The 24,344-nt window shown below is 42.6% G+C and overlaps 1 protein-coding gene and 1 long non-coding RNA gene across 2 annotated transcripts; both read left to right on the forward strand.

Annotated features, from left to right (window-relative positions):
• Positions 1-338: 338 nt before the first annotated feature.
• On the forward strand, positions 339-14,119 carry ZNF350 (zinc finger protein 350). Its single transcript, XM_032591345.1, is given in 5 exon segments — positions 339-465; positions 6,424-6,581; positions 6,960-7,086; positions 8,390-8,485; positions 12,017-14,119. Coding segments are annotated over 4 exon segments (1,599 nt in total). The 5' UTR covers positions 339-465; positions 6,424-6,566; the 3' UTR covers positions 13,378-14,119.
• A 2,188-nt stretch (positions 14,120-16,307) lies between these two features.
• LOC115503305 lies at positions 16,308-23,629 on the forward strand. The gene is made up of 3 exons (XR_003965338.1): positions 16,308-18,074; positions 18,202-18,303; positions 22,167-23,629. It is a non-coding gene; the product is annotated as an uncharacterized LOC115503305 (long non-coding RNA).
• Positions 23,630-24,344: the final 715 nt, after the last annotated feature.

The raw sequence follows: 24,344 nt of genomic DNA on the forward strand, positions 1-24,344 counted from the left end.
CCCGCAAGACCCGACTTTAAGTAAATGAGATAATTTCGGCGGCTTCTGACTTCCGGGCCATCACTGGCTCGCAGCCGCAAACCGGCCGCCTTGCCTCGTGTACGTCACTTGTCCCACACTCGTTCCAGCATGGCCGCCCCCAAAGCCACAGCCAGCGGGCGCGGACATACTGCTCCCGGAAATACCGGCCGACTGTTCGCCTTTCTTCGAAGTCTTAGGGTCCTCCTCGGCCGCCATAGGCTGTCGAAAACTTGGAGCGACGGTTCCAGGAATAGCAGCAGTTCGCGGAAGTGTTACCTTTAGGTCTCCTTGTTTCCTGGAGAAAACCAGGTCGGTGTGTGCTTTTGTCCCTTGAAGGTTTTCGGTTTGTCCCATAGGAGGTTTGTTTCTCATGGGATGACGTGGTGTCCACATCGTGGAAGTGGAGTAGGGTGGACCTGTGGAATTACTGGCTCAAAAGTGGAGGTATTTGAGGGGAGCCACGTGGGAGTCTGTGACGCCTGTGTCTGTGGTTGGGGTACTTTTGGGGCCATTAAGACCGTTAAGGGTCTGTAGAGATCACGACCGTGTCCGCGCTGTAGAGCGTATGCAGTCCTGCAGCAGGCGGGGCAGATCATTTACGATGATCGGAGTGTCTGGTTCCGGGCGGGCGGGGGGGCGATTTAATTTGGGGCTCAGTGATGTTGGGGCTCCGGTGGGTGCTCATGACATCGGGGTGTCTCGCCCGGTTTTCGGATTAATAAGGGCGTGTGTGATCGGTGTCTGGTACAGAGATATTTGTCAGGGCTGCAGCTTTGGACGCCAAGGACCGGGGGCTGGAGTTTGGGGTGAAGTTCTTAGCTGGGCTGCTGGGACAGAAGACTGCAGAGCGCCGGAGGGTAGTTCCAAACCCTCTGTGGTTTTGTTTGTTTTGTTTTGTTGTAAAGCCTTTTGTGCTGGGGTTGACTTATTGCAGACGGAGGGGCTAAATCGCCACCGCCGTCTGTTAGTCGTCGTCTATGGCTGTTTTCCCGGGGCAGAGGAAGAATTGAGTCCTTGCGACAGAGATCTTAAGTGGAAAATGTGTAATATGTATCCGTTTGCAGAAAAATGTTTGCCAGCGCCCGCACTCACCTCTTAATACATAGCAGCGGGGAGCACTGTTGCTTACTTGCCTGCCCTGCGTCCACACTTTGTTCTTTGCCAACAGAATGCCCGTTTTGCTTAGTATCCACCCCTCTTGCAGGGTGATCCACATGTCGGTTTCTTACTAAGTAGCGGTTGGTGTTAGTCAGCCGTGGTGGTCCCAGTTCCGATTGCTAATGACTGAATTTCTGTGAAATGAGCTTAGTATGTGGTGCGGTTCCAGCCAGCTATCTGTGAAAATCTGCTTACTGGTTTCTGGGGGAGCATTTTCTCTTTTATGTTAGTAATTCTTTGAATCTCTTTTTCTATGTCCATGATGATGTTGTCTGAGTATAATCTTAATTTTCATTCCGGTTTCCAATGTTTATAATTTATTATAATTTATATTATTTTGAGCAAGGCCTCAAAAATAAAGGAAATATAAATGAAAATGCAATTTATTTATTTAAAAATGTTTAAAAATGTTTATTTTTGAGAGAGACAGAGACAGAGAGCAGGGAAGGGACAGAGAGAGAGGGAGACACAGAATCCAAAGCAGGCTCTAGGTTCTGAGCTGTCAGCACAGAGCCCTCCGCAGGACTCCACAGTTTGAACTCACCAGCCCTGAGATCATGAGGTGATCCGACGTGGGTCGCTTAATTGACTGAGCCACCCAGGCACCCCAGGTCCATTTTTGTTGTATACGTTTCAAGGCTGTGTTGTTACGTGCATAGAAATTCAAATTTTTATAATGTGGTGGATTGAACCTCTTAACCAGTGAGTGTTGTTTCTCTTTTTCTTTAGTAATTTTTGAGCTTTCTGGTCCATTTTGTCTGAGAATATAGTTAAACCAGATTATGCTTACTCTTTTCGTGGTCTACTTTTTTCCTAATCTTTTATTCTGGAGCTTTCCATGTCATTGTTTCAGACATGTAACCTATACTAGCATGTATTAGGTTTTAAATTTTAATCCAGTGGGACAATTTTGAGGCATTTGTGTTTAATGTAATTAACTGGAATCCTGGTTATCCTTAATATAATTCTTAGTATGTTTGGTTTAAAAACAGTCATCCAAGTGCATTGTAGTTACCCCACTTATTCTCAGTTTCTTACTCTTTTTTGCCATGTTTTGGATGAGTTTCATGCCATTATATTTTCCCATTCTGTCAGCATGAAAATTATGAACATCAAGACAATTAGTGGTTTTGGTCAGGACACTGGACATTATCTGTACGGCATGGAACCTTCCTTTGTCAAATTCTCGTGTTAATTAGTTCTTTTACACTCTTCTCCAGCGATGCAGGAATCTTAGAACACTTCGACTTCATTTGCCACTTTTCAATTTATTTTTATTTTTAATTTTTAATTTTTTTTAGAGAGAATGAACTGGAAAGGGCCAGAGGAAGAGGGAACGAGAGAATCCCAAGCAGGCTCCACACCCAGCCCAGACCCCAAGTCTGAGCCACTCAAGTGCCCCACCACTTTCCAATTGATTTACAATGTTCTGTACTTTTGTTTCTTATGTATTTAAAACCTCCTAAGATATTACCATTATTGCTTATAAAACCATGCTTCTGATTTTCCCAGTACTTTGGTTTTCAAACTGAAGTGCCTGTACTCACAGGCTGTACAAAAAGCTCTGAAGATATACTTGAGCACATGTGGTTTAAAGGAAAACAGTGCCCTGATCCTCTTCTGTGTGGTCTGTTGTGTGCAAGTGATCTGCCTGATTCCCCTTCTCCTGAGGCATGTGTTGGGTGGATCTCATTTTCCTCGGCTCATGTCAGACTCCCCCGCTTACACATCACACGATGAAGGGAAACCTTCGCCACGTTCAGAACCTCAGGCTTTACTGAAGAATAAATCTTCTGGGGTATTAAATAAAGGGACACTGAGTAGAGGTGCCTGGGTGGCTCAGTTGATTAAGCGTCCAACTCTTGATCTCGGTTCAGGTCATGATCTCATGGTTTGTGAGTTCTAGCCCTGCATTGGGCTTCTGTGCTGTGTGGAGCATGCTTGGGATTCGATCTCTCCCTCTCTCTGCCTCTCCCCTGCTTGTGCTTTCCTTCTCTCTCAAAGTAAATAAAATTAAAAAAAAAAAAAAAAAAAGGACACTTAGCAATACTACAGTATTGTTAAGGTGAGTGCCCAGGAGTAGTGACAGCATCTGGCCCAGAGGAAGTGCACCACTCAGACTAGGTCATCTCCTCAACCCACAAGTCCTGATGCCCCAGGAGTAAAGGATCATGTGAAGAGAGGAAAGAAGTTACGGATATGGTGTCAGTTTTTATGGGATACACCTGACCTGAAGATTGAGATTTTTTTTTTCTTATAATTCATTTTCAAGATAGTTAACATACCAGGTGTAGTCTTGGATTCAGGAGTCGAATTTAGTGATTCATCTCTTACATATAACACCCAGTGCTCATCCTGAAAAGTGCCCCTCTTATGCCCATCACCCATTTACCCCATCCCCCTCACCTACCTCCTCTCCAGCAATCCTCATTTTTGTTCTCTGTATTTAGAGTCTATCTCTCTCTCTCTCTCTCTCTCTCCTTTTTTTTTCTAAATCACACTTCTCTTTAATAATGCTTCAAAGTAGAATTTTTGGCTTCTTTTCTTGTCTTTCTTTTCCTTCCCTTCCGTCCCATCCCCTCACCCTCCCCTTCCCTCCCATCCCTTCCCATCTCCTCCCCTCCCCTTCCCTTCTTTCCACCCAAGCTAATTAGCATATAGTGCATTAATGATTTCAGGAGTAGAATCGTGTGATTCATCCCCTACATATAACACCCAGTGCTCATCCCAACAAGTGTCTTCCTTAATGCCCCTTTGCCCATTTAGCCCATCCCCCACCACAACCCCCTCCGGCAATCCTCAGTTTGTTCTCTACATTAGGAGTCTCATATGTTTTGTCCCTTTTCACTGTTTTTTTTTAGCTTTAATTTTTTTCACCCCCTCCCTGTTTTTATATTATTTTTGCTTCCCTCCCTTATGTTCATCTGTTTTATACCTTAAAGTCCACATATGAGTGAAGTCATATGAATATGTCTTCTCTGACTGACTTACATTGCTTAGCATAATACACTCTAGTTCCATCCACATTGTTGCAAATGGCAAGATTTCATTCTTTTTGATTGTCGATTAATACTCCATTGTGTATATATATATATATCACATCTTAATCCATTCATCAGTTGATGGGACATTTGGGGTCTTTCCATATTGGGCTATTGTTGATAGCATGGCTATAAACATTGGGGTGCATGTGACGCTATGAACCAGTAATCCTGTATCCTTTTTATAATTACCTAATAGTGCAATTGCTGGGTTGTAGGGTAGTTCTATTTTCAATTTTTGGAGGAATTTCTATACTGTTTTCCAGAGTGGCTGCACAAGTTTGCATTACCACCTAGCATTGCAAGAAGGTTCCTCTTTTTCCACAGCCTCACCAAGATCTGTGGTTGCCTGAGTTGTTAATTTTAGCAAGTCATACTTGTGTGAGGTGGTATCTCATTGTAGTTTTGATTTGTGTTTCCCTGATGATGAGTGATGAGCATTTTTTTATGTGTCTTTTTTGGAGAAGTGTCTGTTCATGTCTTTTGCCCATTTCTTCACTGGATTATTTGTTTTTTGGGTGTTGAATTTGATAAGCTCTTTATAGATTTTGGATACCCTTTATCTGATATGTCATTTGCAAATATCTTCTCTCATTCCATTGGCTGCCTTTTAATTTTGCTGATTGTTTCCTTTTCCATGCAGAAGCTTTTTCATCTTGGTGAGATCCCAATGGTTTATTTTTGCTTTTGTTTCCCTTGCCTCCAGAGACATGTTGAGTAAGAAGTTGCTGTGGCCGAAGTGAAAGAGTTTTTGCCTGCTTTCTCCTCTAGAATTTTGATGGTTTCCCGTCTTTTATTTAAGTCCTCTATCCATTTTGAGTTTATTTTTGTGTATGGTAAGAAAGTGGTCCAGGTTCATTCTTCTGCATGTTGCTGTCCAGTTTTCCCAACACCATTTGCTGAAGAGACTATTCCATTGGATATTCTTTCCTGCTTAGTCAAAGATTTGTTAGCTATACATTTGTGGGTCTATTTCTGGGTTCTCTATTCTATTCCATTGATCTAAGTGTCTGTTTTGTGCCAGTACCATACTGTCTTGATGATTACAGCTGTGTAATACAGGTTGAAATCCCTAATTGTGATGCCTCCAGCCTTGGTTTTCTTTTTTAGTATTGCTTTGGCTATTTGGGGTCATTTCTGGTTCCATACAAATTTTAGGATTGTTGGTTCTACCTCTGTGAAGAATACTGGTGTTATTTCGGTAGGGATTGCATTGAATATGTAGATTGCTTTGAGTAGTATTGACATTTTAACAATATTTGTTCTTCCAATTCATGAGCATGGAATGGTTTTGTGTGTGTGTGTGTGTGTGTGTGTCTTTTTCAATTTCTTTCATAAGCTTTCTATGGTTTTCAGTGTATAGATTTTTCAACTCTTTGGTTAGGTTCATTCCTAGATATTTTATGGGTTTTGGTGCAATTGTAAGTGGGATCGATTCCTTGATTTCTCTTTCTGTTGCTTCATTATTGGTGTATAGAAATGCAACCGATTTCTGTGCATTGATTCTATATCCTGCGACTTTCCTGAATTCATGGATCAGTTCTAGCAGTTTTTTGGTGGAATCTTTTGGGTTTTCCATATAGAGTATCATACTGTCTGCGAAGAGTGAGAGTTTGACTTCCTCCTTGCCTATTTGGATGCCTTTTATTTCTTTGTGTTGTCTGGTTGCTGAGGTTAGGACTTCCAATACTATGTTGAACATGGTGAGAGTGGACGTCCCTGTCATGCTCTGTTTAAGAGTCTCTTATGGTTTGCCCCTTCTCTTCTGTTTTTATCATGATTTTCCTTCCCTTCCCCCATGTTCATCTGTGCGTTTCTACAGATTCCACATATGAGTGAAAATCATGTGATACCTGTTTTCTCTGGTGACGTATTTTCACTTAGCATAATACCCTCTAGTTCCATCCACGTTGTTGCAAATGGCAAGATTTAATTCTTTTTGATTGCCAAACAATGTTCCAGTGTATATATATACCACATCTTCTTTATCCATTCGTTAGTGGGACATTTGGCTCTTTCCATACTTTGGCTATTGTTGATAGCACTACTATGAACACTGGGGTGCATGTGCCCCCTCGAGTCAGTGTTTTTGTGTCCTTTGGGTAAATACCTAGTAGTAGGACAAGCCCCATTTTAACAACATGTTCATGTTTTCATTCTGCTTTTTTTTTTTAATCAAAATATATTTATTTATTTTTTTCAGGAGTAAAACTTAGTGATTCATCATTTACATATAACACCCAGTGCTCATCCAGGACTGAGATTTCTGAAGAGAAGTTAAGAGTGGATCCAGAAGACACAAAGCAGAGCTTCCCCATTGCCAGCTATTTTCAGAGAGCAGAAAAAATGATCCAGGCACAGGTGACTTGGTTTATTTTATTCTTTCCTTTGTTCCCTAATGGTGTTGTAGAGACCTATAAAAAAATCAGTTCCATTAATCTGAAAAGTATACATACATATATCTTTTGTCTGTCATCTCCATATGGATGGTGTTTCTAGGTTAACAAGATTGAACTTCTACATGTTACAGAAACTTCTCATTGGAAGAACGGATGGATGACTGAGTGCACAATTACAGAATATTTAATTAGGTATTTGCTTCATCCACATTGTACCAAAATAAAAGCACCACTACGTGTCTAGATAAAACCTATAGAGTGGAAATAGGCAGAAAAATTTTAACATTTCTTCCATACCATCAAAAGGACATCACTTCATTAGAGAGCACTGTTATTACAGGAATCCCTGACGTTTGATGATGTGGCTGTGAACTTCACATGGGAGGAGTGGCAGCTCCTGGCCCCTGCTCAGAAGAACCTGTACCGGGATGTGATGTTGGAGAACTATAGGAACCTGGTGTCATTGGGTGAGGACAGCTCCCCTGTGTCACTCAGAGGGTCCCCATCAGTGGCCTTTCCTTTCTCGGCTTCTTAAAGCTCTGGAGTATGTGTGCTGCTCTGAAATTAGATTCTCAGTCCCCTCCCTGGCTCCAGAGACATGGGTATGTTCTCCCTTCACCTAAGTGCACAACCTTTACTTTGTACAAATGTATGATATTGTGATATATATATATATTTATGTATATACATGTATGCTTTTGTATATATATATACATATGTACATGTATATTTCATACATATATACATATATATGCATATGTATGTATATGTACATATACGTATATCTTTTTGGCCTTCATCTCCAATTTTGGCACAGAGCTCCTGCAACAGTTGTGATTTCCAAGGTTATAAGAAGATAAATGTAAAATGGGTGTCTTTTGTTGTTTATATAACAAGACCCTTTCAGCCATATTTGGATTTATGTTGATGAGGTGATTTTGGAAAGCCACTATATGACCTAAGGATGGAGTCTGGTTGCCAGGGGAACCAACCACGATTAGAGGGTGGCAACTTTCAGTTCCACCTCACCTCTGGAGAGGAGAGAACAGCTGGAGTTTGAATCAGTCACCAAAGGCTAATGATTTAATTTACTTAATCATGCCTACTTAATGAAGCCTCCATAAAAACCCACAAGAACAGGTTTAGAGACCTCTTGAAATAGTGAACACACGGAGGTGTGGGGAATGTGGGATGCCGAGACACAGCATGGAAGCTCCACACCCCTTCCCACATACCTTGTACTGTGTATCTCTTTCACTGGGCTATGTCTGAGTTATATCTGTTTATAATAAACCAGTAACGTAATAAGTAAATTGTTCTACTAAGTAACGTGGGTTGCCCCACAAATTAATTGAACCTGAAAAAGGTCATGGGAACCTCCAGTCCATATTTAGTCTATCAGAAGCTCAAGAAACAATTGGACTTCTGATTGGCGTCTGAAGTGGAGGAGGTGTGCAGTCTTGTGGTAGTGAACCCCTAACCTGTGGGATCGGAAGCCGTCACCAGGTGGAGATTGTCAGAAACTGATCTAGGTTGCGGACACCCAGTCGGTGTCCTTTGGTGTCACAGAATTCCTTGATGTGTGAAAACCCCATGGATCAGGTGTCAGAAGTCAAGTACTTAGTAGAGTATCAACGGGAGAGGAGACAAGCAGGGCAGTATGTTTTTCCTTTGTAATGTGAAAATTGTTTTGTCGTCAACTGTAACATTTCTGTGGTCTTCAGAGACCCCAAGCCCAATGCTTAGTCTTCTGTCATTTCCCATGAACAGGTTTTTACCCTAGGAAACCAGATGTGCTCACCAAGTTGGATCAAGGAAAACCAACAGGGACAGTGGAAGATGACATCCCCTTTCGAACCTGTTCAGGTGAGTCAGAGAACCAGGAGGGGGCTGGGCTGTGGAAATCATATTCTAGTTGGCCAGATAAGAGTCACAGCTGTGAGAGGGTTTGAGGATAGGTAGGCAGTGCCTCCATGCATCTCTCTCCCAACGTGCGACCTCTTTTTTTTGTAGGAGTTTAGAGAAAAATATACTCTTTGCCTATTCTGGGATCTATTCCATTTTTATCTACATGTTAATATTTTGCCTATTTGCATAGTTTTCTTCTTCCTAAGATTCTCTGATCTTTCCCTTCCTCTTCATTCCCTTTGACCTCCCTTGCTATAAAATTCCATTGTCCAAAGGCCTCTCTCCAAAGAGAACACTTCGAATTCCTGTCTTCCGACTACTGCACCCCTCTGTCCCATTGGTAGTGTTGATTTTCCTTCCTAACCTCCACCCCAGCCAGGATGCTGGGTCTCCAAAGTCTCCACTGTGCCCTCGTCCTCACTCTGAAGTTCTCCCAAGGTTCTGTTTTCCATCTTCTCATCTGGTCTCCTAGCCCTTCACACTTTTCTGCATTCTAATAAGCTAAGTTTCTTCTGTTCACTTAAGAAAATTCCCAAACTGACATCTCAATGTGATCCACCAGACTTTAGGTCTGTATAATTCACTCATCCCCGTGGCAACTCTCCTGAGTTCCCAATTACTGCAAGGAACTCACCTCCTCTTTCCTCCCAGGAAGCCCCTGTAAGTTTAGGCTCTTCTTTACTCCCATGCATCTCACATCCTGGCCGTCCAGGCATGACCTCAGATACTCCTACCTGCAGAGTGCTCCTCTTAAAGGAGGTCAGTTGTTCATGAATTTTAACTAAAAACGATATTTTAACATCCTTCACTCTCTGCAGATCTTACCTCATGCCTACTTTAATTCCTTTGTGTATTTACTAATTTTGAACTTTCTTCTTGTTCATTATAGATGTGACACCGCTTTGTTCATTTCCCTAAACTTGTATTTTTTCCATTGGATTTGATGCCATTGAATCCCAGTTACTGCGTTACCTGTCATGTGACATGGAAATTCCTCTTTCTGTGATATCTATGATGTACCATCCTCACTTACACAAGGCAGAGTTTCATCATCTCTCCTACACTCTCCCCAGTGTGTTCCATACATGTGACTGCTTCCTTCATTCATTCCTTTAAAATTAGTTTCTGGTAGCTTAGCAGTGTATACTTGAGGGTAAGAGCAGTAAGAAAACACAAGAGCTTTCGTTCTAAGAGAAGGAATAAAGAAAATAATCAAAATAAACAAATAAATATGTCTAGGGAAGTGAAAAGTACTGTGATAAAAATTTAGTTACCAGGGCACCTGGGTGGCTCAGTTGGTTAAGCGTCTGATTTTGGCTCAGGTCATGATGTCATGGTTTGTGAATTTGAGCCCCACATCAGGCTCCACTCCTGTCAGGGCAGAGCCTGCTTCAGATCCTCTGTTCCCTCCCTCTTTGCCCCCCACCTCAAATATAAGTAAGTAAACATTTAAAAATATGTAAACATTTAAATAGAAAAACTTAGTCCACCATAATGGACAGTAGGGTCTTGGTCTCCTTTTTAGGAATGGAGCGCCCCTCTGATAAGGTGCCTTAGAGCCAAGAGGTGAGGGAAGTTAAACAGGTTTGCTGGGTTGGGAGTGTCCAAGTAGAGACCATAGCAGTTCATTTTTTTTTAAAGTTTATTATTTGTTTTGAGAAAGAGAGAGAGAGAGAGAGGTCAAGCTGGGGAGGGGCAGAGAGGGAGAGGGAAAGAGAATCCCAAGTAGGCTCCACACTGTCAACACAGAGCTCACAAATGGTGAGGTCATGACGTGAGCCAAAATCATGTCAAACGCTTAACTGGCTGAGCCACCCAGGCGCCTGAGAGCATAGCAAGTGACATGTAATAATTATGTTTTCAAAGAATCCCTCTGCTGTGTATATAGTAGACAGTAGCAGGCAAGGGTTGTAAGCAGGAAAGCCATATAGGAGGCTGCTGTACAACATGACAGGTTGGGTTGTCCTCAGAATGCGTGGAAGGGACGTTGTGGTCATGATCTGGATACGGTCATTACAGAGGGCAGATGAGATCTGACATTTAAGTAAATATGGGCTATAAGAGGAAGGAATGAATGGAGGTTGAAGGTAAGACTCTGGGGGTGGAAATGGCTATAAGGAACGTTAAAACGGCATAATTGAAGAATGAGTGCTTGGTCTGGCTGTGATTTGAGGAATAGGAAATCCTTAAGGTACATTTGAGCAAGTAGATGAGGATGTGAGCAGCTCCCTGGGTAAGGAATGTTCCAAAGTAAACCTGGACAGTTCAAAGCCCGAGGCAGGAGTGTGATCTGAAGATTAGGAAGAGTGGACAGAGCAAGACTGGAGAGAAGGTCACTGGGGTAGTGACAGGGGGTGGGGTAGCAGGTCACACAAGGCCTTTTTAAGGACATGTTAAGACCTTGACTTTATTCCTCATGAGATGAGAAAATGTTAGGGAGTTTCAAGTAGAGGAGGCTTGACATGATGTAATTTATGTTTGAAAGGATCACTTTGGCTATTGTACAGGAGACAGGACTCGGCAGGGGAGGAATAGGAAGCCAAGTAGGAGGCTGCTGCTGTAAAAATGAGAAAGAAATTGGCTCCACGAGGGTGGAGGGCATTGGTGTTGGTTCAGTTCTGGTTATGATTATAAAGAGGGCAGGTGGGATTGATCAATGAGGTAGGTACTGTGTGTGAGCAAGACAGACAGATGACAGGAGGCGCTGAGGAGTTTCTGTCCTGGTTAAAGGGAAGACTGGAGTTGTCATTCACTGTGATGAGGTGCTGTGTGGAGGAGGAGATTTGGGATGGGAAATCAGGAGTTCCCTTTGGAATTTGTAGGTTACATGTGCTTGGAACCAGTGTGTATCATTATTATTGCTCCCCAAGGCCAACCACGACAATGAATCCTATCGGGAGGCCCGTTTTCCAAGTGTAACCTGATTCCTGCACCTCTCTCCATCTCCAATGTTCCTTCCCACCCGTTTCACAACCTGCAGCGTGTTTTCCTTGTGTCCTTCTTGCCCTTTAAGTGGTTTTACCAAATGGCAATGTAGGCTCCCTGAACATGATGACTCTGTGTGTGTGTGTGTGTCCCCAACATGAGCACATGCCCCGTGCACTGTAGTCATCAGTAAGGATTTGTGAAGTGAAGGAGTCTCTTACCAGTTTGGATGAGGCGACCCTCCAACCTGTGGTCTGCTGCTCACAGTAAATTGTGTGTATTCACAGTCTCTGCATGTTTTGTGAGGCCTCCTCTAGAAAGGAGGCAAATCTGTATTTATTTCATTGCAAATGATCTAACCTTGTTTTTACGCTAACTACTTTTATCCTTTGGGTATTTATATTATCGTTTTATCCGATGTGCGAGGAACATTAAAATGTATTTTTATTGATCCTAATTTCATAGGGTCATCACTAAATAGACACCTTACATCAAGATAGTTTTTCGGTGATCTTTCTTCCAAATCAAGATGATGAATGAATTCATTGTTCTTTTCTTTCCTAGAAATCTGGAAACTTGATGACTATTTACCGGAGCACTTAAAAAATGAAATAATGGAGAATAGCCTAGAACAATGGCATAAACATAACGCATTTGAAAATACTGTTCATCAGAGCACAGCTCATTCCGTGTTAAGACAAAATCATGATATATGTGACTTACATGGAAAAACTATGAAACCAAAGTTAACTTTACGTAACCAGAACAGAAGCAACTGAAATAAAGAACCCTGCAGATCCTAGTGGAGATGGAAATCCTTTCTCCACACTAATAATAACACTTTCATACTAAAATTAAATTCCCCTGAAAGCAAGAAACTCATCATTACTAAGTCCCAATTCAGCAGCATCAGAAAACACAAAAAAACAGAGAAGCCTCATGTATGCAGTGAATGTGGGAAAGCCTTCAAGAGGAAGTCCTGCCTCACTGATCATCAGATCATTCATACAGGAGAGAAACCCCACAGATGTTGTCTCTGTGGGAAAGCGTTCAACAGAAAGTTCATGCTCACTGAACACCAGAAAATGCATACAGGAGAAAAACCTTATGAATGCAATGAATGTGGCAAAGCCTTCCTCAAGAAATCACGGCTCAAAATACATCAGAGAACACATACTGGAGAGAAACCATACATTTGCAGTGAATGTGGAAAAGGCTTTATCCAGAAGGGAAATCTCATTGTACATCAGCGCATCCATACAGGAGAGAAACCTTATATATGCAATGAATGTGGGAAAGGCTTCATCCAGAAGACCTGTCTCATAGCACATCAAAGACATCACACCGGAAAGAGTCCCTTTGTGTGCAGTGAATGTGGAAAATCCTGTTCCCAGAAGTCAGGTCTCATTAAACACCAAAAGATTCACACGGGAGAGAAACCTTTTGAATGCAGTGAGTGTGGGAAAGCCTTTACCACAAAGGAAAAGCTCATTGTCCATCAGAGAACTCACACAGGTGAGAGACCCTACGTCTGCAATGAGTGTGGAAAGGCTTTTGCCTACATGTCTTGCCTTGTTAAACATAAGAGAATACACACAAGAGAGATCTGTGGAGATTCAGTCAAAGTGGAAAATCCTCCCTCAGAGAGTCACAGCTTATCACAGACTAGTGGTGCTGTGCAGGAGAAAGGCCTTGTTAATACAGTGACTATGCAAGTGCCTTCTGTGGCTTGTCAGACGCCATTAAACATCAGTGGACTCTTAGCAAATAGCAATGTGGTCATAGTGGGACAGCCTGCAGCCAGATGTGCACCCTTAGGAGCTAACAGAGGGTTTGCACAGGACAGAAACCTTATGAATACAGTGAATGTGTTCGTGCCTTCTGTGGTCAATTATGTCTTATTTTATGTCACAGAAAACCAGTAGGAGGAAGCTTGGAGACATTCTACGTGGAGAAGGATTGAGCAAAAATTTCTAGATTGTATTATGGCTGAGAAGTATATACTGAGAGGAATTGTATAAAGGCTGAGGCTGGGAAAGCCTGATTTCCTCATCCTATTAAAAATATGCATTGATACAGAGGCATAATCTGATGTTAACCCAAACACATACACATCAGTTGCTCTATTGTATCTGTTAAAGGAATGGAGGAAGTCTGAGTTCAACTAAGTGGAGGAAATGAGTAGGTGAATTTTAAAAACATACAAGATAATTTGTATCTGGAATGCTGCTATGAATGAAAAATCAGGAAAGGGCTAATATTGGGTGGGGGGGATATGGGACATGTGTATATCAATTCAGTTTCCCCAGGCCAAGATGATTCATTGGAAACTGGGATGTCTGCTGTAAGCTCTTAAAGTTTATTTTATGCAGAGGCACTCATGAAACAGTAGCCTTAGACTGAGTCAGTTCATTACTTTATGGAGTATTTGTCAAATACTCCTTTTGTACTGGGTCCTGTTCCAGAAGCTGAGGATACAGTAGTGACCAAAAGTAGGAAAAGCCCCTAGTTTCCTGGAGAGAGCACTGAGGTTACTAGATTATCCTTAAGTGGTATGTTTACACACCAGCTAATCTAATAAGAGGATGTAAATATCCACACTAGGTGAAATAGTCTTGGTTGTTTGCTGTAAGAGGATACTGTAGACTGGATGGCTTATAAAAAAAATTTATTAAAAAAGTGCAAAGTTTCTACATAACGAATGTTTCAAAACTTTCTAAGTATGAGAAGTCTTGAATAAAAAATGAAGAAAAAATTATTTCTCTTGTGGAAGCTGCAAAGTCGAAGATGAAGGCACTGGCAGATTTGCTGCCTAAAGGTCTGCTTCCTGGCTCACAGAAGGCAGTCATCTCACTGTCCTCACATAGGGGAAGGGGAAGGGCGTTCGTGGGAGGTCTTACAGGGGCACCGATCTGATTCATGAGTGTTACATCCTTATGACCTAATCACCTCAAGGGCCCACTTCTTTATTTTTTTTAATGTTTATTCATTTTTGAGAGAGAGAGACAGAGTTATGAGCAGGGGAGGGGCAGAGAGAGAGGGTGTCACAGAACTCGAAGCAGGCTCCAGGCTCTAAGCTGTCAGCACCGAGCCTGACGCGGGGCCCAAACTCACGAACCGTGAGATCATGACCTGAGTTGAAGTCGAACACTTAACCAACTGAGCCACCCAGGCATCCCATCAAGTGGCCACTTCTTAAAACCATCATATTTGGGATTAGGCTTCAATGTATGAATTTTGGCGGGGGGGGGGGGAACACAAGTAGTTCATAGAAGATAGAGAGTATGGTGGTCCCCTCTTATATGCTGAGGATACATTCTAAGACCCCCAGTGGATGCCTGAAGCTAGAATAGTACTCAACCCTATACATAGTATGTTGTTGTTTTTTTTAAATTTAATTTTTTAAATGTTATTTTTGGGAGAGAGAGGCACACAGAGCGTGAGTGGAGAGGGGCAGAGAGAGAGGGAGACAGAATCAGAAGCAGGCTCCAGGCTCTGGACTGTCAGCACAGATTCTGACGCAGGGCTCGAACTCACAAACCGCGAGATCATGACCTGACCTGAAGTCGGACAATTAACTGACTGAGCCACCCAGGAGCCCCAATTTATTATTTTTTAAAAAATGTTTATTTTTGAGAGAGCGAGTGCAAGCTGGGGAGGGGTAGAGAAATGAGGATAGAGGATCTGAAGCAGGCTCTACACTGACTGCAGGGAGTCCAGTGTGGGGCTTGAATTTATGAACCACAAGATCATGACCTGAGCCAAAGTCAGGTGCTCAACCAACTGGGCCACCCGGGTGCCCCCATAGTATATTTTTTCTTATATGCAGACACCTGTGATAGTCTAATTTATGAATTACACACAGAAATTAACATCAGTAAGTGATCATAGGACACTTATAACAACATACTGTATAAAAGTTATGTGAATGTGTTCTCTCAAAACATTTTATTGTCTTGTCTTCACCCTTCTTCCTGTGATGATGTGAGATGATAAATGCCTACGAGATATAAAGTGACGTGTAGGAGTTGTGATGGTTTTAGCGTTAGGCTACTGTGGATGTTAGGAGGAGGATCATCTGCTTCTAGACCATATTTGACCTCAGGTGAACGCCTTGAAAGCCAAACCATGGATAAGGGATGATCACTATAATTGGCTCAAGGGGTTATGAGAATTTCTTGTCCAAAGGGTATATTGCTTCAAGGGAGGGCAAGGACTCTTAATGGACTTTAAAGCAGTTTAGGATGTAAGTAAGTTATTTTTTTCATGTCCATGTCTTATCTCCCAAACAGGTTAAAAATTCCTTGGTAATTTTTTTTGCTGTTTAAATTTTAAAGTTTTAAAAACAAAAAAATCAGTTCCTCAATTGCACTAAACCAAATTTCAAGTACTCAGCAGCAGTATGTAACTAGTGGCTACCTCACTGGACAGCTACCTATATGGCTAACTATATATAGCTAACTATATGGCTAAAAAGCACAGACTGAGAGAAATCTATTATAATTCCCAGAAAGTTATCTTGGGGAGTACTGGTTTACATGGTTTTATATATCCCAGCACAGAAAAATTAAGACAAATATGTTGATTTGGAAAGTGAGTGAATTAGCCAATGGACTAGTCGGAATGTTCTGTCATCAAAAGAAGGAATGAGGGGCGCCTGGGTGGCGCAGTCGGTTAAGCGTCCGACTTCAGCCAGGTCACGATCTCGCGGTCCGTGAGTTCGAGCCCCGCGTCGGGCTCTGGGCTGATGGCTCAGAGCCTGGAGCCTGTTTCCGATTCTGTGTCTCCCTCTCTCTCTGCCCCTCCCCCGTTCATGCTCTGTCTCTCTCTGTCCCAAAAAAAAAAAAAAAAAAGAAGGAATGAGTCCTTCAGAGGCAATTCTAAATAATACAGATGTCTCCTTCCAAACTGAGTGTGATTAGCAACTCAATAACTGAATATAAACCAGGCAGCGCAGAAAAGAAAATGGATCCTCAGAATACATATCATAAACAGGAGGACAAGAACCTCAGTCTGTAAGAATAGAGAATATAGGAGATGGGAGGTGAGATCCCTAGGGATGTCATGGAGAAGAACCTTTGTTATTTACCTACAGAACTATCACCCTTGAGAGTTGCCACCATATCAAAGATTCCAGCTCCACTGTTCACTGCTGAACTGAGACATGTGCTTTCTCTTCATTATTTACTCTCCCTCTTCTGGGATTGGCCTCTCCTTATCAAGTAACTATCATATAGTTATTCACCTATCCAAGTTATAAACAGTGAGTTCTCTCTGGAAGGAGAGATTTCCCATCCCGTGTCTGTCTCAGAATTCAATATGAAATACTAGGATATTGGTATTCATTCCTTCAGGTATATTTTAAAGCACCAACACAACGCAGGGCACTGTTCTGTACAATGAGGATACATTAGTGAATAAAATAGGCAAAGGAACTGCCTTTATGGAGGCAGAGTAAGTGTGTTATGTAATGTAAGAAAGCGTTAAGTCCTATGAAGAAAAATAAAGCCTAGTAATACTGATTTATATTAATGAATAGGTAGTTATAGGCAAGGCTCTATTCCCTCCTCCTTACCCCTCCATGGGCTTTTCTGGGTATAATTTGAGCTAAGACAAATCTACTGAGGGGAGTCACCCATCAGTATTTGTAACCACATAACATTTAATAATGGTTTCTATGGATTGTCTCTGACAAGCCTCCCGCGTCTGATATCTGAGAAACAACGCAAACTCTTGAGTCACATTCCAACACCTCCCAAACCCAGAGCCTCTGGGGGCTGGAGTCCAGGCCTCCGCATTTTTAACACCGGCCTGACATACACCTAATTTTGGCGCTCTTCGTCCTAAATCCTGGGTTACTAACCACCCCCACCCTCACATGATTGGGTGGATTCAGGCTGTGCCTTTCTCATCGGCATCGGACCTTTGTTGGCCCGCTTTTGGTGGCCTTTCTCCCAGACCCCAATCGCAATCCCAATTTAGGTTCGTCCATCCGCTCTTTCCCTCTGGTGGGTGATGACCAGCCTCACGCTGTACCAGTTTCTGGAAATCTTGTGTTCTTAAAAACCACTTTCTGCAAGCAATCTTCCGCCATAAGTTTTGCGTGGGTGTCCGTTTACCGGACGTATTACTTTTTCTTACCAGGTGTTAGTTCACTCTCTGATGCGGTATCGACACCTAAACTCCTACTAGTTCGTTTGGAAACTTTTTTTTTTTTTTTTTAACACAAAGTGGATAATATACGCCCGGTCATGTAAGTTCCTGACAAGCCCGTCGAACACAATGTAGCCCGCACCACGTCTGCCTCGCGAAGTTGCAGACTTTATCAATCTTCCGCGAAAGTCGACGTTGAGGATAAGAGATAACTTCAGAAGCTTCTCAACTCGGCCACTCCCGCTTCTGGCAGCAAAGCCACCCTTTTGCTTTGAGTACGTCGGACGCCCCAATATGGCCGCCCGCTCGGCCACGGAGAGCGGACGCGGACACAATGCCTCATGGGAAATACCGGAAATGCGTCGTTCGCGGATCTCTGAGGGCCTCCAGTGCTCGTCGGCCGCCGTACTCTGAGGGGTTGCCGGAAGATCCGCGTTCAGGTTCTCCCCACGGATCTGACGGCAACTAGGTCAGTGTGTGGTTTTGTCCTCGGAACGTTGTTTTATTATTGTTGTTGTTGTTGCTGTTGTTGTTGTTGTTGTTGTTGTTGTTGTTGTTGTTGTTGTTATTCACGGTGGGCGTTTTGCTTCTCACAGGGTGACGTGTGGACCTGCTGTAGCATGGATCCGTGAAATCACTGCCGGGGACGGTCGGGGAGGGTAGAAAGCGCCGAGGTGGAGGTATTTAAGGAGAACCAGGTGGGCCTCTGATTTGAGGTATTTGAGGGGAACCAGGCAGGTGTGTCTGTGGTTGGGGTACTTTTGGGGCCATTAAGACCGTTAAGGGTCTGTAGAGATCACGACCGTGTCCGCGCTGTAGAGCGTATGCAGTCCTGCAGCAGGCGGGGCAGATCATTTACGATGATCGGAGTGTCTGGTTCCGGGCGGGCGGGGGGGGGGCGATTTAATTTGGGGCTCAGTGATGTTGGGGCTCCGGTGGGTGCTCATGACATCGGGGTGTCTCGCCCGGTTTTCGGATTAATAAGGGCGTGTGTGATCGGTGTCTGGTACAGAGATATTTGTCAGGGCTGCAGCTTTGGACGCCAAGGACCGGGGGCTGGAGTTTGGGGTGAAGTTCTTAGCTGGGCTGCTGGGACAGAAGACTGCAGAGCGCCGGAGGGTAGTTCCAAACCCTCTGTGGTTTTGTTTGTTTTGTTTTGTTGTAATGCCTTTTGTGCTGGGGTTGACTTATTGCAGACGGAGGGGCTAAATCGCCACCGCCGTCTGTTAGTCGTCGTCTATGGCTGTTTTCCCGGGGCAGAGGAAGAATTGAGTCCTTGCGACAGAGATCTTAAGTGGAAAATGTGTAATATGTATCCGTTTGCAGAAAAATGTTTGCCAGCGCCCGCACTCACCTCTTAATACATAGCAGCGGGGAACACTGTTGCTTACTTGCCTGCCCTGCGTCCACACTTTGTTCTTTGCCAACAGAATGCCCGTTTTGCTTAGTATCCACCCCTCTTGCAGGGTGATCCACATGTCGGTTTCTTACTAAGTAGCGGTTGGTGTTAGTCAGCCGTGGTGGTCCCAGTTCCGATTGCTAATGACTGAATTTCTGTGAAATGAGCTTAGTATGTGGTGCGGTTCCAGCCAGCTATCTGTGAAAATCTGCTTACTGGTTTCTGGGGGAGCATTTTCTCTTTTATGTTAGTAATTCTTTGAATCTCTTTTTTTATGTCCATGATGATGGTGTCTGAATATAACTTTTTTTTTTTAATGTTTACGTATTTTTGAGAGAGAAAATGCGAGCGGGGGAAGGGCAGAGAGAGAGGGGTCAAAGGATCCAAAGGGGGCTCTGTGCTGACAGCTGAGAGCCCCCATGCGGGGCTTGAACTCACCAACTGTGAGATCATGACCTGAGCTGAAGTCCATGAAATCTATGCTTAACTGACTGAGCCACCCAGGCGCCCAGATTGTCTGAGTATAACCTTAATTTTTCATTCCAGTTTCTAATGTTTATAATTTATTCTTAATGCTTTGGTTCTCCTCTGCAATATAGAGTTCAAAAGTGGGTTGGTAGTGGACATCTTTGTCTTATTGCCTATCATTAAAATTCACCTGCTATATTGTCTGGAGTTAACATGTTTTAGGAACATTAATCCAGGACTTTAAATTTAGCGGCATAAAAATATTCATAGTATTGTTTCAGACAAAAAAAAAAAGCCCTTTATCTTATTTGAGTCATACCTCTCACTAATTCCTTATTTTCTTTGTTTACACTTTCTCCTTTGACTGGATAGGTATTTGTAGTGAGGCAAATACGTATTATTGGCCTTTTAACATAACAGTCTTTTAGTATATTTCAGCTCTTCCCTTTCTTTGTTAATTTAAAATATCTACAAGTTAATCAGTATAAAAGAAATATACATATATAAACAGTCACTACCCAGGTTAAGAAACAACATTGCCAGCACCCCAGTGCTGTTTGTGAACCTCTTCCCAATTATATCCCGTCCTCACACCCAAAGGTAATTACCATCTTGCTAGTGTAGCAAACACTTTCATGCTTTTCTTTATAATTTTATGATATAATTAACTATTCCTAAACATTACCACTGTGTATGAACATAATTATACATCATGCATTTTTGAAAAGTTTATTTAAGAGAGAGAGTGTGAGTGGGTTAGGAGCAGAGAGAGAGAATCCCAAGTAGGCCCTGCACTGTCAGTGCAGACCCCAACGCAGGGCTCCATCTCATAACTGTGAGATCATGACCTGAGCCAAAATCAAGAGCTGGTCACTTAATCCACTGAACCACCTACATCATGCATTTTCTTAATTATTTTTTTAACGTTTTATTTATTTTTGAGAGAGAGAGAGAGGGAGGGAGAGAGGAGAGAGAGTGCAAGCAGGGAAGGGGCAGAGAGAGAGGGAGACACAGAATTGGAAGCAGGCTCCAGGCTCCCAGCTGTCAGCACAGAGCCCAATGCGGGCTTGAACCCACGAACCATGAGATCATGACCTGAGCTGAAGTCAAGTGCATGGAGGGGAGAGGGGCAGAGGGAGAGAATTCCAAGCAGGCACCAGGCTCAGCATGGAGTCCTCACGGAGCTCGATCCAATGACCCTGCAATCATGACCTGAGCCAAAATCGAAAGTTGGACACTCAACTGACTTAGCCACCCAGGCACTCCTCAGCTGTTCACAAAGTTTAACTAAAAAGATATTTTAATATCCTCCATTCTCCATTCAGGCCTAAGCCAGATCATGCCTCATGCCTACTTTATCTTAACTCCTTTGTGTATTACTAATTCCAGTCTTCCTTTTGGTTATTGTCAATGTTACCATTGCATTCGCTTCCTGAAAGCTTCCATTTTCTTCCCATTATATCCTGATGACGTTAAGTCCCAGTTAACCATACTACTTGTCAGACATGAAATTCTTCTCTGTGTCTTTGTGATAATAGTTATTTCTTGCTCACACAGAGATTTCTATTTTTTTCCCTAAACTCCCCAGTGTTTTCCACACACGATTGCTTACTTGATTCATTTTTTTTAATGAATTTTTTCTTGATAGCCTAGTGTAACAGCAGTGAGAAAAAGCATAAAAACAGAGAAAGAGCTTTCATTCTAAGATGACAAAACATAAACCTGATCCAATAAGAAGATATATTGTATGTCTAGAGGGTGAAAAGTGCTGCCATGAAATGGTATTTGGAATATGATGATGGTAGTAATGGAAGAGGAGGTGCTGGGACTGGGGCTTCTCTTTTAGGAAAGGGGACATCTCTCTGAGGTGTAGGTTACATGTGCTTGGAGCTCTCTGCTGCGTCATACTGTTGCTCCCCAAGGGCAACCACGACAATGACAATGAATCCTCCAGGGAGGCCCGTCTTCCAAGTGTAACCTGATTTCCTGCACTTCTCTCCATCTCCAGTGATCCTTCCCACTCATTCTCACAACCTGCAGCTGTTCTCCTTGTGTCTTTCTTTGCCCTTTAAGTGGTTTTACCAAACTGTAGTGTAGGCTTCCTGAACACGAGGACTCATGTGTGTCCCCAACATGAGCACCATGCCCAGTTCACAGTAGTCATCAGTAAGGATTTGTGAAGTGAAGGAGTCTCTTACCAGTTTGGATGAGGCGACCCTCCAACCTGTAGCCTGCTGCTCACGGTAAATTGTGTGTATTGCACAGGCTGCATGTTCTGCAATATTTGGAAAGTTGCCAAATTTGTGTTTAGTCATTATTACTGTTTTTTTCCAATATATAAGGAACATTAAACACAGTTTTATTTATACTCATATAATAGGTTCATCATGAAGTCACCTCAAATGAAGCTATTTAAAAAAATACTTTTATTCTAGGGGTGCCTGGGTGGCTCCGTCAGTTAAGCATCTGACTTCAGCTCAGGCCATGATATTACGGTTTGTGGGTTTGAGCCCCACGTCAGGCTCTGTGCTGAAAGTTCAGAGCCTGGGGCCTGCTTTAGATTCTGTGTCTCCCTCACTCTCTGTCCTTTCCCTGCTCACACTCTTTCTCTCTCTCAAAAATAAAAATAAACATTTAAAAAATACTTTTATTTTAGTCAATATGGTGGAAGAATTAATTTTTTTTATTTTCTAGAAATCTGGAAACTTGATGGTCATCTGCCAGAGCACTTACAAAATGAATTCATGGAAAATAGCCTAGAACAATGACACAAACGTAACACATTTGAAAATTCTCTTCTTCGGAGCAAAACTCATTTGGTGTTAAGGCAAAAACATGATATGTTTGACTTACATGGAAAAAGTATGAAATCAAATTTAACTACTTAACCAGAGCAGAACCACTGCAGAGCATACTGTAGATGGGAAATCCTTTCTTCACGTTAATCATGAACAATTTCAGAATGAAATTAAATCCCCTGAAAGCAAAACACTCATCAGCACTAAGTGCCAAATCATCAAGCATCAGAAAATTAAAAAAACAAAGAAACCTCATGTATGAAGTAAATATGGGAAACGCTTCATTCAGAAGTCCTGGTTCACTGGTCACCAGAATCTTCATGCAGGAGGGTAACCCCACAAATGCAGTCTTTGCAGGAAAACATTCTCCAGAAAGTTCATGCTCACTGAACACCAGAGAACGCATAAACAGGAGAAAAACCTTATGAATGCACTGTATGTGGCAAAGCCTTCCTCAAGAAATCATGGGTCAGTGTACATCAGAAAACACACGAGAGAGACTTTTTATGTGCAGTGAATGTGGAAAAGGCTTCATCGAGAAGGGAAATCTCATGGTACAGCTGCGGATTCATACAGGAGAAAAACCTTATATATGCAATGGGTGTGGGAAAGGCTTCAGCCAAAAGACGTGCCTGGAGCCTGCTTTGGATTCTAGCACATCAGAGATTTCACACAGGAAAGACTCCCTTTGTGGACAGTGAATGTGGAAAATCCTGTTCCCAGAAGACAGGTCTCATTAAACATCAAAGAACTCACACAGGAGAGAAACCCTTTAAACGTAGTGAATGTGGGAAAGCCTTACCCAGCTCATTATACATCAGAGAACTCATACAGGAGAGAAACCATATAGTTGCATTGAATGTGGGAGATCTTTTTGAGGGAAGTCAGTCCTCACTAAACATCAGAAAATTGATTTAGTCAAGGTAGAAAATCCTCCCTCAGTCACAGGTCCTCACAGACCAGTGTTGTCCTGCAAGAGAAAACCTTTTTAACGTGGTGACTGTGCAGGTGCCTTCTGTGGCTTGTCAGACGCCATTAAACATCAGTAGACTTCTAGCAACTAGGAATGTGGTCATAGTGGGACAGCCTGCAGCCAGGCAGGTATTTGTTAAATACTTCATTTGTACTGGGTCCTGTTCTAGGAGCTGAATATACAGTGGTGACCAAAACAGAAAAAGCCCCTGGTCTCCTGGAGAGAGCACTGAGGTAACCTGGATCATCTTTAACTTAACTTTTTTCAAGTAATTTCTCTGTTCACCATAGGGCTGGGGAACTCACATCCCAGAGATTAAGAATCACATGTTCTGGGGTGCCTGGGTGGCTCAGTCGGTTAAGCATCCGACTTTGGCTCAGGTCATGATCTCACAGTCTGTGAGTTCGAGCCCCGTGTCAGGCTCTGTGCTGACAGCAGGCTCTGTGGAGCCTGCTTCGGATTCTGTGTCTCCCTCTCTCTCTGCCCCTCCCTTGCTCATGCTCTGCCTCTCTCTGTCTCAAAATAAATAAAAACATTAAAAAAATTTTTTTAAAAAATCACATGTTCTACAGGCTGAGCCAGCCAGGTGCCCCATGGATTATCTTTATGTGGTACCTTTACACACCAGCTAATCTAGTGAAAGGACATAAATATCTATATTAAGTGAAATAGACATGGACTAATTGGTTCAAGGAGCATATTTTGGAAGATGGAGGAAAGACTAATGATTAAGATTATAGTACACAAGTTACTTAAAAATATTTTTTTTTATGTTTATTTATTTTAGAGAGAGAGAGTATGTGTGAGTGAGGGAGGGGCAGAGACAGAGGGAGACACAGAATCCAAAGCAGGCTCCAGGCTCTGAGCTATCAGCACAGAGCCCAATGTGGGGCTGGAACTCACAAACCATGAGATCATGACCTGAGCCAAAGTTGGACGCTTAACCAACTGAGCCACCCAGGTGCCCCCATAAATAAATTTATTAATAAAATTAATAATAATTTTATTTTTTAAATGTGTATTTCTTTTTTTGAAAAAATGCTTATTTCTTATTTCCTTAAGGAGATTATAAATTCCCTAATTTTAGTGGCTTTACTTAAA

The sequence above is a fragment of the Lynx canadensis genome, chromosome E2 (genome assembly GCF_007474595.2).
Source record: "Lynx canadensis isolate LIC74 chromosome E2, mLynCan4.pri.v2, whole genome shotgun sequence".
In the NCBI taxonomy this organism is placed as follows: Eukaryota; Metazoa; Chordata; class Mammalia; order Carnivora; family Felidae; genus Lynx; species Lynx canadensis.